Below are 13,221 nucleotides of genomic sequence, written 5' to 3'. Positions count from 1 at the left end.
ATACAGTACAGACCAAAAGTTTGGACACCCCTTCTCATTCAAAGAGTTTTCTTTATTTTCATGACTATGAAAATTGTAGATTCACACTGAAGGCATCAAAACTATGAATTAACACATGTGGAATTATATACATAACAAACAAGTGTGAAACAACTGAAAATATGTCATATTCTAGGTTCTTCAAAGTAGCCACCTTTTGCTTTGATTACTGCTTTGCACACTCTTGGCATTCTCTTGATGAGCTTCAAGAGGTAGTCCCCTGAAATGGTTTTCACTTCACAGGTGTGCCCTGTCAGGTTTAATAAGTGGGATTTCTTGCCTTATAAATGGGGTTGGGACCTTCAGTTGCGTTAAGGAGAAGTCAGGTGGATACACAGCTGATAATCCTACTGAATAGACTGTTAGAATTTGTATTATGGCAAGAAAAGCCGGAATTAGACTTACCGGTAATTCATTTTCCACGAATCCACCATGACGGCCCAGAGAGATTGACCCCTGACCTCTGTAGGGGCAGGAACAGAGATAGGTTTAAAAGGACCCCTCCCACCATCATTCACCAGTGAGTTCCAGATTATAGTGCTACAACCACCGGTTACAAGTGTTTTTTTTTTTTTTTTTTCTTCCTTGGTATTAACTCATACCAAGTCATTGTAATATTTTTTTATATATATATTTTTATATATATATATATATATATATATATATATATAGGGCGGGATATCATGCCGTCATGGTGGATTCGTGGAAAATGAATTACCGGTAAGTCTAATTCCGGCTTTCCACTTCACCACATGACGGCCCAGAGAGACATAACATATTATATACGTCTTAGGGTGGGGCAACGGCCTGAAGGACCTTGCGACCAAATGCGAGGTCGGAAGACCTGGATAAGTCGAGCCTATCATGTTTAATGAAGGTGTTTACATTAGACCAAGTTGCAGCCCGGCATATTTCATCTAGGGAAGCGCCTGCCCTTTCAGCGAAAGAGGCAGATATAGCTCTTGTGGAGTGAGCCCGAATGACCTCTGGACAACTGATGCCTTCGATCTTGTAGCAGTCTGTAATAGTCTCTTTTACCCATCGGGCAATGGTAGATCTGGAAGCTGCCTTCCCCTTATTTTTACCACAGAAGAGCACTAGTAAGTTGTCCACCTTCCTCAGGTCTCTAGTGACCTCTAGGTATTTTAGTACTGTTTGTTTGACATCCAGGGTATGGAAACGTTCCTCTCCAGGATTTTTAGGATTTACACAAAAGGAGGGAAGAATGATCTCCTGGTTTCTATGGAAGTCTGTTACTACCTTTGGCAAAAATGTCGGGTCTAACCTCAAGGTAATACGATCCTCCTGTATTGTGAGATATGGTTGTCTTATTGACAATGCTTGGATCTCACTCAGTCTTTTTGCCGATGTTATGGCTATAAGAAAAGCCACCTTCTGAGAAAGATTCTTCAGAGAACTTGCGTCCACGGGTTCATAAGGTGGACCTGTGAGTCCTCTAAGGACAATGTTTAAGTCCCAGGTAGGCACCTTTGAGTTGAGAGATGGTCTTAGTCTGGCTGCGGACCTCAGCAATCTTTGGATCCATCTATGGCTGGCTAATTCGGAATCGAAACAGGCAGTAAGCGCTGAGACCTGGACTCTCAGGGTGGAAGGACTTAACCCTAACTCTAGTCCCTTTTGAAGGAAATCCAGAATCTTCTGTATATTTGGTCTGGGGCCTCGTCGCCTGACCAGGTGCAGAATCTTTTCCAGATCTTAAAATAAATGGAGTTAGTCACCTTCTTTCTGCTGGTCTTCAAGGTAGATATAACACTCTCAGAGAGACCTTTCTGTCTCAGGCGGTTGGACTCAGGATCCAGGCCGAGAGTTTGAAGATTTCCGGATGAGGATGGAGAACCGGCCCCTGAATCAGGATATCCTTTCTCCCTGGGAGAATAAATGCTTCCTGTGGGGAGAGCTTGGTTAGAATCGAGAACCAGCTCCTCTTGGTCCAATACAGGGTGACCAGGATAACTCTGGCTCTGTCCCTGATGATTTTTTGGAGAACCCTTGGGATTAATGGGAACGGAGGGAAGGCATATGCAAGGTCCCAGTCCCAGTGCAGGGAGAAGGCGTCGATCGCTAGGGGCCTGTCCCTTGGGTTTAGGGAGCAAAAGGTTGATACCTTTGCGTTTATCCTTGTAGCGAAGAGATCTACCACTGGAAGGCCCCATCTCTGGACAATCAGATTGAAGATCTCGATGTTTAAGGACCATTCTCCCTGGTCTATGGTAGTCCTGCTGAGGAAGTCCGCCTCAGGAAGCCTGACGGAGCACTGGATGCATTTGGCGGTCCTTTTTTTTTTTTTTTTAACGGTAAGTTTGGCCTAAAGTGAGAGAGGCAGCCCATTAAATTTATGTCAGTCTAGTATAGAAGCATAATTAGATGCAGTATGCCAGCAGACACACCAGGGGGAGGGGAACAGTGGTTACCTCTAAGCAAACCCCCCCCCCCCCCTGCCATCTGTGAAGCTGCCGATTTGCCCAGGTGGGCTACTCACGCAGGGGTGCTCGGGAGCGGTCTGCTTCTGCTGTGGCTCCTTCTCCTGGTCCGACATGTTCCGGTCAGAGCACGATGCAGAGTGCGCAACGGGAAGGTGCTTGTTAGCATTTTTTATAGAAGCTCGTCTACTTCCGGGTTTCGTCCGGCGGCCCGGAAGTGACGTCAGACGCGCGCGACGGCGCAGAGCGTCTTTCCGGTCGGCTACTTCCCAGGAGGTAGGCGACTCAGCGGCAGCTCAGGGCAGGCTTCCCACAACAGGGAGCGTGACCCTGGCGTCTCCGTGTCAGCTTTAGAACAAGTCCGCCGGAGAGCAGGGGGCGCATCTCTGGGTGAAAGGACCCGCAAGGGAGGCAAGGAACACCACCGATGCGGTCACCCAGGTACTCTAAAAATAATAAAACGAGGACCACTTCACCTCCCTGAAAGCCAGAGAGGACTTTTCTCTGTCCTGGCCACTATAGGGGCAGGAACACACTGGTGAATGGTGGTGGGAGGGGTCCTTTTAAACCTATCTCTGTTCCTGCCCCTACAGAGGTTAGGGGTCAATGTCTCTGGGCCGTCATGGTGGTGAAGTGGAAAAAGCAGCTAAGTAAAGAAAAACGAGTGGCCATCATTACTTTAAGAAATTAAAGTCAGTCAGTCGAAAAATTGGGAAAACTTTGAAAGTAAGGGCTATTTGACCATGAAGGAGAGTGATGGGGTGCTGCGCCAGATGACCTGGCCTCCACAGTCACCGGACCTGAACCCAATCGAGATGGTTTGGGGTGAGCTGGACCGCAGAGTGAAGGCAAAAGGGCCAACAAGTGCTAAGCATCTCTGGGAACTCCTTCAAGACTGTTGGAAGACCATTTCAGGGGACTACCTCTTGAAGCTCATCAAGAGTGTGCAAAGAAGTAATCAAAGCAAAAGGTGGCTACTTTGAAGAACCTAGAATATGACATATTTTCAGTTGTTTCACACTTGTTTGTTATGTATATTATTCCACATGTGTTAATTCATAGTTTTGATGCCTTCATAGTCATGAAAATAAAGAAAACTCTTTGAATGAGAAGGTGTGTCCAAACTTTTGGTCTGTACTGTATGTCAGCGCTATATTAGTGAGTAAAATAAATATTTAAAAAAAATTGGGAAATATTTACCATCTTTTTTTTTTTATAAATCTTTTTATTTTGGTCCAAAAATAATCACACCTCCTCATGCTATGCTTTGATCTAATAACGGCTTCTCAGCATAATTAAAGGGAACCTGTCACCAGGATTTTGTGCATAGAGCTGGGGACATGGGCTGCTAGATGGCCGCTAGCACATCTGCAATACCCAGTCCCCATAGCTCTCTGTGCTTTTATTGTGTTAAAAAAACGTTTTGATCCACATGCAAATTAACCTGATATGTGTCCTGTGTCCGGAGATGAGTCCAGCGCAAAGGAGCCCAGGACCGCCCTGCGTCCTCCGAATCTCCTCCTTGCTGGCTGACGTCACAGAGCTGGAGCGCCGAAATCTCGCGATGCGCGAGCTAGTGCATGCGTAGTTCGTTCCCTGTGCTGATGCCAGCACAGGGAATGAACATGATGCCGACACTGCGCATGCGCTAGCTCGCGCATCGCGAGATTTCGGCGCTCCAGCTCTGTGACGTCAGCCAGCAAGGAGGAGATTCGGAGGACGCGTGGCGGTGCTGCGCTCAGAAAATTGGACTCCTCTCCGGACACAGGACTCATATCAGGTTAATTTGCATATGGATCAAAACGGTTTTTTAACACAATAAAAGCACAGAGAGCTATGGGGACTGGGTATTGCAGATGTGCTAGCGGCCATCTAGCAGCCCATGTCCTCAGCTCTATGCACTAAATCCTGGTGACAGGTTCCCTTTTAACATCACTTCTCAGCACCATAAATAGTATACATGCCCCTAAGTTGCATGCCTACTTGAGGCATTAGTACACATTTTGATCAAAAAGCATAAGCCCGCTCACCACGACAAGGTTGCCTCCTCGAGTGGGAACCTACTCTAAATTTGGCGCGGCACTGCGTGGTGACCATCTAACAGCATCACAGCAACCATGGCCGCCACGCAGCACCGCACCATGTGAACAGTTGTCAAAGCTCACCTCATCATATGCTCTCATGCACTTTTGCAATTAGGGGTCACAATAACACATGTACAGGCATCATAAAGACAAGCAATTCTACACTTTGAAAAGAATGTTATGCATATTTCTACGCATGAGACTTTCCCTGCACTGAGGAGCCCTTTGACTGGCACAAAGATATTGCTGGTGTCTAAAATAGCCAATACTTCAAATACTATGCTCTCCCTTTAAGTGCAAGGATATGGTGTGTTGTACAACTAAACATTATTACTGGTGTCCCTAGGACTAGATTACACCTATTAATCCTGCACCTACCTAATTAACTAAGACTTAACTTTTATTGTTTTCCTACTAATAGTACTACTGTTGATAACTAAATCCTTAAAACTTCCAGTAACATCGCAGCCTTTTGTATCAATTGAAATGCCCTGTCAGGATGTCACCTGACCAGGTTGCCTGCTACTAGGTAGATACACACTAGTGCCTAACTGGCTGCGCGCTGCCTGTGTTATGTGTAGGCACTGTGTGATTTCTTGACACTCTAGTACTAGGCTGCAGTGATGTACTGTTTTAAAATTAGAGCTTCACGCTGCCCCCCGACATGTTTCGCCGTGTACCGGCGTCTTCAGGGGTTAGGGCAGAGTGTGAGCATGTCCGCCTCACGGCTAGCTTATAAGACCTTTGTTTGTGACGTAGATCCTATGGGGTTCACTTGGGGGCGTGATTAGGATCCACCATTGAGATGATGATAGTAGGCGCTGCAGAGCTCCACCCCCTGATAGTCGGGACACATATGATGTGACATCCTGACAGGGCAATTCAATTGATACAAAAGGCTGCGATGTTACTGGAAGTTTTAAGGATTTAAAATGGCCAATAAGCTCCTTACTTACAGCCAATCAGTGCCAGCAACAAGTACCATATTTTTCACTTTATAAGATGCATTTTTTCCCAAAAGTGGGCAAAAAATGGCCGTGTATCTTATAAAGCGAATTTCACTAGTATACGTTAGGTGTACGGTCTTTTGCGAGAACTTCTTCCCGCTTTTGATGTTCGTCAACTTCTGGCAAGGCCTTAAAGGGAACCTCTCACCGGGATTTTGGGTATAGAGCGGAGGACATGGGTTGCTAGGTGGCCGCTAGCACATCCGCAATACCCAGTCCCCATAGCTCTGTGTGCTTTTATTTTGTAAAAAAAGGATTTGATACATATGCAAATTAACCTGAGAGGAGTCCTTTTGAGCTCTTTTCCTGCATAGACATAGGATGTGATCATACTTTAACATGATCCCACCTTGCTGATGAAATAATGTGAGGTACAGACCTTTCTCCTTATGTACTGTAACAGGACACAAAAGATTTACTGATCACTCCAATCTACCCCAGCACTTGGGAACCAAGAAATAAGGATTTTTTTTTTTGTTTTTTTGCCTATAGGACACTGTGCTATCTTTTCCCTTTGTGCCAGTCCTCTATCAAAACTTCTGAAAAGTCAAATGTGGGAACTGCTTATTACCATACCCCTTCTTAATGGAACACATTCCTACATAGCCCTGTCTGTACTGACAGTGTTATTCTGCATAAGGACTTCTCTAAGATTATATACTGTTTAGGCTACTTTCACACTAGCGTTCGGGGCTCCGCTTGTGAGCTCTGTTTGAAGGCTCTCACAAGCGGCCCCTCTGCGGCTCAGAATGCATCAGTTTGGCACCGTTTGTCCTCCGCTCAGCAAGCGGACACCTGAACGCAGCTTGCATCGTTCGGATGTCCGCCTGGCCGTGCGGAGGCAAACGGATCCGTCCAGACTTACAATGTAAGTCAATGGGGACGGATCAGTTTGAAGTTGACACAATATGGCTCAATTTTCAAACTGATCCGTCCCCCATTGACTTTCAATGTAAAGTCAAAACGGATCCGTTTGCATTATCATGAACAAAAAAAATAAAAAAAATAATTATTATTATTTATTTATTTTTTTGTTCATGGTAATGCAAACGGATCCGTTCTGAACGGATCTAAGCGTTTGCATTATAGGTGCGGATCCGTCTGTGCAGATACCAGACGGATCCGCACCTAACGCAGGTGTGAAAGTAGCCTCAGAAATGTTAAACCAATTAGAATGATAGGCAGGTGTAAAAAGTAAATAAATAATAAAATATATATATTTAAAAAAAATAATATATATATATATATAGCAGCACACATTAATGGCGGGTGCAAATACCCATTCTGAGACGTGGAGGTGCTAAGACTGTATTGTTAAAGAGGAGAGAGCTTTATTGGATCTATACATTGGAGACATTGAAACCTAAGGGTCTAAATGTGGAATTTAAAGTGATTTAGGCTACTTTCACACTAGCGTTTTTCTTTTCCGGCATAGAGTTCCGTCACAGGGGCTCTATACCGGAAAAGAACTGATCAGGCATAGCCCCATGCATTCTGAATGGAGAGTAATCCGTTCAGGATGCATCAGGATGTCTTCAGTTCAGTCATTTTGACTGATCAGGCAAAAGAGAAAAACGTAGCATGCTGCGGTTTTATCTCCGGCGAAAAAAAACTGAAGACTTGCCTGAATGCCGGATCCGGCATTTTTCCCTATAGGAATGTATTAGTGCCGGATCCGGCATTCAAAGTACTGGAATGCCGGACCCGTCCTTCTGGTATGCGCATGCGCAGACCGAAAAAAAGGTGAAAAAAATAAATGCCGGATCTTTTTAGCCGGATGACACCGGAGAGACAGATCCGGCATTTCAATGCATTTTTTTTGACTGATCAGGCATTTTTAAGACTGATCCTGATCAGTCTTACTTATGCCATCAGGCATACGTTTTGCCAGATCCGGCAGGCAGTTCCGGCGACGGAACTGCTTGCCGGATCTCTCTGCTGCAAGTGTGAAAGTAGCCTTAGTCTCCACTACTTTTGTACTTTTTTGCTCTGAAACTTCAATGTGTGGGAAACAACATGTGCCATTTCTATAATTCTGTTCTTTTTTCTGTTTCTCTTGTAGGACATGAATGATTGGTTGAATATTTGGAGCAGTCACACTGGCGGTTGAATAGAAGGACCATACAGGCGATTCATGATTGAACTACTTATTCTGTTTGTGATATATTAAGGATATATAATTGTTAGGAAGCCACAAAAATCGTGACCGCTTTCATTGCTCGTACCTCATTGTCACTTGATTCTGCCCCATTTGGGACATGGGAGTGGCTGACTCGTGGCGCTGCCGTCCGGTATCTTTGATGTTAAGCAGCCATTTTTTAATTTGCTCTTATCATGTGATATAACCTATGCTCCCCTCTTGACCTGGACGGGTACTCTGGATCGCACAAAGGTGACACCTGAGTTCCCTGTCCTAATTGGTTTCAGTGATCCCCTTTCAAGGAGTTCCTTGGGTGCTCCCTCTATACCCCTGGGGTGGTTACATAGGTGCAGTAATGCTGGATGGTCAAGAGAGGGTGGACGCTGCTGGCTAACGCTTGAAGCGCCTCCCTACAAGACTTGGAGGCACAGGGACCCGTGATAACACATGGGTTTACTGTGGCCTCGCCAGCCGTGTGAAGTGTAAATTGCGGTGCAGCTAGTTAACGTACTTTTGGATTGCTCGGACGTAATACAAGGGGCGTGCTTGCCAGGATGGGCAGGAGCATGCGCTCTGAGCTTTGTCGAGCTAGCGGCCATCTTTAATGTGGTTTCTATACTTCTAGCTATATTCCCATGTCTCGCGAGAGCACAGATGAGTGGCGCATGCGCAAGCCGTTTTTACTGACGCCAAGTTGGTTCCTACATGCTATCGAGACCATGTGTGACTGCTCCATATGATTTTATGGTTCTAATCAATTTTTTGTCAGTATTCACTGTACAAAATTATGTAGGTTTATTGACAATTATGTATATGGAACTCTAACATTACTTTAATAATCGTTTGCACTTTATATTCATTATCATCACTGAATAATAATGACATCACGATATTTTTATAGATGAATTACGGTATGTTTTTTTTAAATGTCGTTTTCATGTTTATACATTGTTTTATTGATTAATCATGTAAATTTATTGTGTGTATATTGTTTTCACTATTTATATATGACACTGCACATGTTGATTCAGCTGGACAAAGGCTCCTTTGAGAGAGCTGAAACGTTGCTGCTAGATGGGTTAATAAACCATCCACTTATTTTCATCACCATTTTCCTGTACAATTCCTTCTAACTTTCTGAGGGTGTTAAATTACTGCTGTAGTAAAAATTGTAAAAGTTTTGCATTCATGAATGTATTTTTGTCATTTTAGGACAGAACTAGAGTTGTGTCTCCTATAATTGATGTGATTAATATGGACAACTTCCAATATGTTGGCGCATCAGCAGATTTAAAAGGAGGTACAATATTATATTACAAATTGCTTCTTAGGGGTATGCCATATTTTTCGTATGGTAAGACACTGACTAGGCAAAAGGCCTTCCAAGGCCATCTGTGAATCTCTAATTCAGCTCTTCAAACAGCGGATCGGCGGGGGTGCCATAGTCTAACCCTTGGCGATCTGATATCGATGGCCTGTCTTGAGGATGGGTCATCAATATTCATGCACTTCACAGCCCTTTTATAATTAAATTATAAGCTAATCAACATTGGTGTTCAAATGGTACTACTAGAATTGATATTACCTAGGCATATACAGTGGGATGCGAAAGTTTGGGCAACCTTGTTAATCGTCATGATTTTCCTGTATAAATCGTTGGTTGTTACGATAAAAAATGTCAGTTAAATATATCATATAGGAGACACACACAGTGATACACCACAAAAAAGAAATGAAGTCAATATTTAGTAGATCCTCCTTTTGCAGAAATTACAGCCTCTAAACGCTTCCTGTAGGTTCCAATAAGAGTCTGGATTCTGGTTGAAGGTATTTTGGACCATTCCTCTTTACAAAACATCTTTAGTTCATTCAGGTTTGATGGCTTCCGAGCATGGACAGCTCTCTTTAAGTCACACCACAGATTTTCAATTATATTCAGGTCTGGGGACTGAGATGGCCATTCCAGAACGTTGTACTTGTTCCTCTGCATAAATGCCTTAGTGGATTTTGAGCAGTGTTTAGGGTCGTTGTCTTGTTGAAAGATCCAGCCCCGGCGCAGCTTCAGCTTTGTCACTGATTCCTGGACATTGGTCTCCAGAATCTGCTGATACTGAGTGGAATCCATGCGTCCCTCAACTTTGACAAGATTCCCAGTCCCTGCACTGGCCACACAGCCCCACAGCATGATGGAACCACCACCATATTTTACTGTAGGTAGCAGGTGTTTTTCTTGGAATGCTGTGTTCTTTTTCCTCCATGCATAACGCCCCTTGTTATGGCCAAATAACTCAATTTTAGTTTCATCAGTCCACAGCACCTTATTCCAAAATGAAGCTGGCTTGTCCAAATGTGCTTTAGCCCACCTCAAGCGGCACTTTTTGTGCTGTGGGCGGAGAAAAGGCTTCCTCTGCATCACTCTCGCATACAGCATCTCCTTGTGTAAAGTGTGCCGAATGGTTGAACGATGCACAGTGACTTCATCTGCAGCAAGATGATGTTGTAGGTCTTTGGTGCTGGTCTGTGGGTTGACTCTGACTGTTCTCACCATTCGTCGCTTCTGTCTATCCGAGATTTTTCTTGGTCTGCCACTTCGAGCCTTAACTTGAACTGAGCCTGTGGTCTTCCATTTCCTTAATATGTTCCTAACTGTGGAAACAGACAGCTGAAATCTCTGAAACAGCTTTCTGTATCCTTCCCCTAAACCATGATGGTGAACAATCTTTGTCTTCAGGTCATTTGAGAGTTGTTTTGAGACCCCCATGTTGCTACTCTTTAGAGAAAATTAATAGAGGGAAACTTACAATTGACCCCCTTAAATACTCTTTCTCATAATTGGATTCACCTGTGTATGTAGGTCAGGGGTCACTGAGCTTACCAAGCCAATTTGAGTTCCAATAATTAGTTCTAAAGGTTTTGGAATCAATAAAATGACAACAGTGCCCAAATTTATGCACCTGCCGAATTTTGTTTAAACAATTATAGCACACTTTCTGTAAATCCAATAAACTTCCTTTCACTTTTCAAATATCACTGTGTGTGTCTCCTATATGATATATTTATCTCACATTTTTTATCGTAACAACCAACGATTTATACAGGAAAATCATGACAATTAACAAGGTTGCCCAAACTTTCGCATCCCACTGTATATGCCTAGGTAATATCAATTCTAGGAGTAGCATTTGACACCAATGTTGATTAGCTTATAATTGAATTGGGTGTTTGAGTTATTTCAAGTTATCCCCTATCCAAAGGAAAGGGGATGACCATTAGATTGAAGGGGTTCTGAATGCTGGGACCTCTACCAATCCCGAGAACTGATGTTCAATATTGTGTAGCTCTCCCCTTGAAATGGAGTGGCAGGACAAACATGTCCACAGCTGCTTTATTCATCTCTTCGGGACTGCTGGAAATAGCCGAGCACAATATCCTGTTTTTTCTGATATCTCTGGCAGTCCCATAAAGGTGAATGCAGCACACGCTTTACCTGCTGCTCTGTTCATTGTGGGGGGTTGCTGTTGTCATGATTCCTGGAGAGTCCTAGTGGTCAGACCCCCACCAATGTAATAGTCCTCTAACCTGTGGATAGGGAATAACTTCAAATAACTGCAACGCTGCTTTAAGCATTTAGGCATACCTACTTAAGTCAGTTTACCAAGTACATGATACAATTACAAAAAACAAAGTTTCTAACGAGTCTTTATTTCCTTACTTTATTTATCATTTCTAGGTTTTGATTGGAACTTAGTTTTTAAATGGGATTATATGACTCCAGAGCAAAGACGAGCACGGCAAGGAAACCCGGTAGCATCAATCAAGTGAGTATTTCTATTGACCTTTTTTATATATATATATATATATATATATATATATATATATATATATATAAAATATATCATACAGCAAATATAAACACAATAAATATCATACTACTCCCCCCTCCCTTAGGTCGAGAGAATAAAGAAAACACCCCTATTTTTGCATAAAAACCTTCCAATATCTTGTCCATTTTTTAATAAGTAAGAGAAAATTTTTTCATATTTAGCATTTTTCTTCACCAAGTTATACCAGCTTTCCAAAACCATTAATGATTCGGAGCCAAATGCTTACAATCATCAACTGCACAAAAAAAATCTCATAAGCGAGATCCTACTTTTGTGGTGCATTTACATATGCTGACTAAGCAGGCATTGATTGGAAAGGAATCCTTCCTGATAAATGCCTGCTCGTCAGAGGAGGGGGAAAGCTACATTTCTCGTTCATTCCATTGGGGGACACAGACCATGGGTATAGCTTAGGATATTACTAGGAGGGACACTATGCAAAAAAAGAAGCTCCTCCTCCTCGGGCTATACCCCCAGGCACCTCCAGGAGAACTTCAGTCTTTGCTTAGTGTCCGTTCAAGGAGGTTGATGCTTATTCTTCTCCTGTTTTTATTATTTTCTGTTTTCAGATGGGGACGCAGGTCAGCATTGCGCTTTCCTGGGCCCTGTGGAGTGTCTGCCACGGTCTTCTGAAGGTTCCTGGCTACCTCCCATTACCCCACAGAAGAAAAGTGGATCCAGGCTCGACATGTAGCTCTGGCATCCCACCAGCTGCTGGGACACCTGCTGCCTACCCTCCACCAGAGCACTGTTCTCCTTGGTTGGAGTCAGATGTCTGAAGAGGTGAATCCCTGCTGGTCCGGACAACGAGGGAGCATGCTGAGCAGATAAGTATTGCCTGCTTCAATCTCCCCCCCCCCCCCCCCCCCCTCTTCATGTCGTCTGTCTGGCGCTCTGAGACCTAGGGTGAGCTAGAGAAGGACCTGCTGAGGGCAGCTTTGGGTGGGTGCCTTCGGGGAAGGGCTGGTGAGGAGTCCGCTGTGTAGACCCTCCGGTGACAATATATGTTTTCCCTACCTGCCTACAGCTAGCGGCAACCTGGTATCGGCAGAGGCAGGACGCCGCTGCAGCTAGTGTACTGTATGGCCGCTGCGCTCTCTGCAGTTCCCGCCGGGCCGCTCCTCCATATATTAACCCCGCTGCGCCATATCAGGCAAAGGGGTGTTTTTTTAAAACTCTCTCGCGCGCGCGCTTATTTCGCGCCGCAATGACGTGTTCAAGGGGGCGGAGCCTCGGCGTCCCGCTCTGTCTCTCCCTACGCCGGAGACTGCTGGATTGCGGCCGTGCAGCTCCTCAGTTCTTGGTGACCGGAGACTTCTGCTGTTTCCTGGGTGGTAGGAATTGCAGCAACCTGGTAGGAAATCTGTTACATTTGGAAGCCATCATGCCTAAACCTGGGGCCCCTAAGTCTTCCAAGGCTTCCTCTCAGGCTCCACTGGGTCATGTAAGGTGTGCCTTATGCCTTTTTCTGTCACTGGTTCCTGTGACTCATGCCCTGCTCCTGGACAGGATCAGTCTCCTTCTCTAGCTCAGCCCGGTCCTCCCTCTGCCCCTGCGGAACCTGCGGTACCCGCATGGGCTTCCGCCATGTCTAATGCGGCTGCTGATCTGGCCTTAGTTGCCAAG

The 13,221-nt window shown here is 44.5% G+C and overlaps 1 protein-coding gene across 2 annotated transcripts in view; it reads left to right on the top strand.

Annotated features, from left to right (window-relative positions):
• Positions 1–13,221, top strand: part of GALNT2 (polypeptide N-acetylgalactosaminyltransferase 2) — a 121,835-nt gene that overhangs the window by 76,749 nt on the left and 31,865 nt on the right. For both annotated transcript variants that reach the window (XM_040429407.1, XM_040429406.1), the window contains 2 exons: positions 8,924–9,011; positions 11,442–11,529. In XM_040429407.1, coding sequence (XP_040285341.1) covers positions 8,924–9,011; positions 11,442–11,529 — 176 coding nt within the window. The remainder of the gene's footprint in view (positions 1–8,923; positions 9,012–11,441; positions 11,530–13,221) is intronic.

Source organism: Bufo bufo, chromosome 4 (assembly GCF_905171765.1).
Source record: "Bufo bufo chromosome 4, aBufBuf1.1, whole genome shotgun sequence".
Lineage (NCBI taxonomy): Eukaryota > Metazoa > Chordata > Amphibia > Anura > Bufonidae > Bufo > Bufo bufo.
Note: the sequence above shows the minus strand (reverse complement) of the source record. Positions and strands in the feature narration are given on the sequence as shown.